This window comes from Oryzias melastigma, linkage group LG15 (assembly GCF_002922805.2).
Source record: "Oryzias melastigma strain HK-1 linkage group LG15, ASM292280v2, whole genome shotgun sequence".
Classification (NCBI taxonomy): Eukaryota; Metazoa; Chordata; class Actinopteri; order Beloniformes; family Adrianichthyidae; genus Oryzias; species Oryzias melastigma.
The window spans coordinates 30,835,334-30,836,315 of NC_050526.1; the positions used below are offsets into that span (position 1 = coordinate 30,835,334).

Sequence of the window (982 nt, forward strand, 5' to 3'; positions counted from 1 at the left end):
CACAGCTCCGTGTATAGAGTCCAAACACCCTCAGACTTAGTTTCTTTTCGTGTATGAAAACACTTTCTATTTGAGTCTTATGAAAACAGACATACTGTCGGTGTTCATCTGAGCACTCCAGTTGGGTTTGGATACTTCATCGACCATCATGTTGTATGGAGCAGAATGATGCGGTCCATCTTTGTCTGCTACAGTCAACAGCACAGGAGTTGAGTCATCTCTGCAAACCTGGAAAACAAAAGTCCTTTAGGCTTCAATGTGGGATCATTCTCTGACAGTTTACATTTCTGCCTCATAGCTCATCAAATTAAAACAAATACGTTGTGTATGTTTGTGTGCCGAAGACATTTCACAGTGTCTCAAAGCCGTTTCACAGCAGATGTGCATCAGACAAAAAGGAACACAAACACTTGCTTGGCTCTAAACAAACACACACCGTAATGTTACGCTCCACGAAGAATGGAGGGTTATCATTGACGTCTTCAAGTGTAATGGACAGGGTTCCAGTTCCTGTGGCTGGGACTACATCTGGAAAGATAACAGCCATAAATCAGTGAAGAAGCTGCATAAGCTTTTTTAATCTCAGGGAAGACTCATTGTTTTTTGTATTCAATAAAAATTCAAGATTCCTTTTTCTACAGGCATTTTTCAAACTTTTAATTATCCAAGGTTTTGATGTAAGATTTTTTTCATACACATTTTCAGTGGACAGTAGAAATCATAAATTCTCATGAAGATATCCAATACAATTTTAAAAGAATCATTGAAATTGATTTCTTGCCAGTCATATTGAAACAAAAAGATATTTAATTGCTTCAATTGCAGAGTGTTTTTTTCCCTAAATAAATACTCGTTTGCATAAAATTTCAATTCCTACAAAAATAGGAAGATGACCGCTACGGCGGACGACGGCCCACTGTTCGGCAAGCAGCGACTACCGAGCCCGGAAAGCCCTCCTAACCCGGACCGCTTTTCCCGGTGA

At 39.5% G+C, this 982-nt stretch overlaps 1 protein-coding gene across 1 annotated transcript in view; it reads right to left on the bottom strand.

Annotated features, from left to right (window-relative positions):
• The window catches only part of LOC112140998 (cadherin-3), a gene marked incomplete at its 5' end in the record, with an annotated part of 4,970 nt that extends 4,442 nt beyond the window's left edge, over positions 1 to 528 (bottom strand). The window contains 2 exon segments of the mRNA XM_024264044.2: positions 96 to 228; positions 437 to 528. Coding sequence (XP_024119812.2) covers positions 96 to 228; positions 437 to 528 — 225 coding nt within the window.
• Positions 529 to 982: the final 454 nt, after the last annotated feature.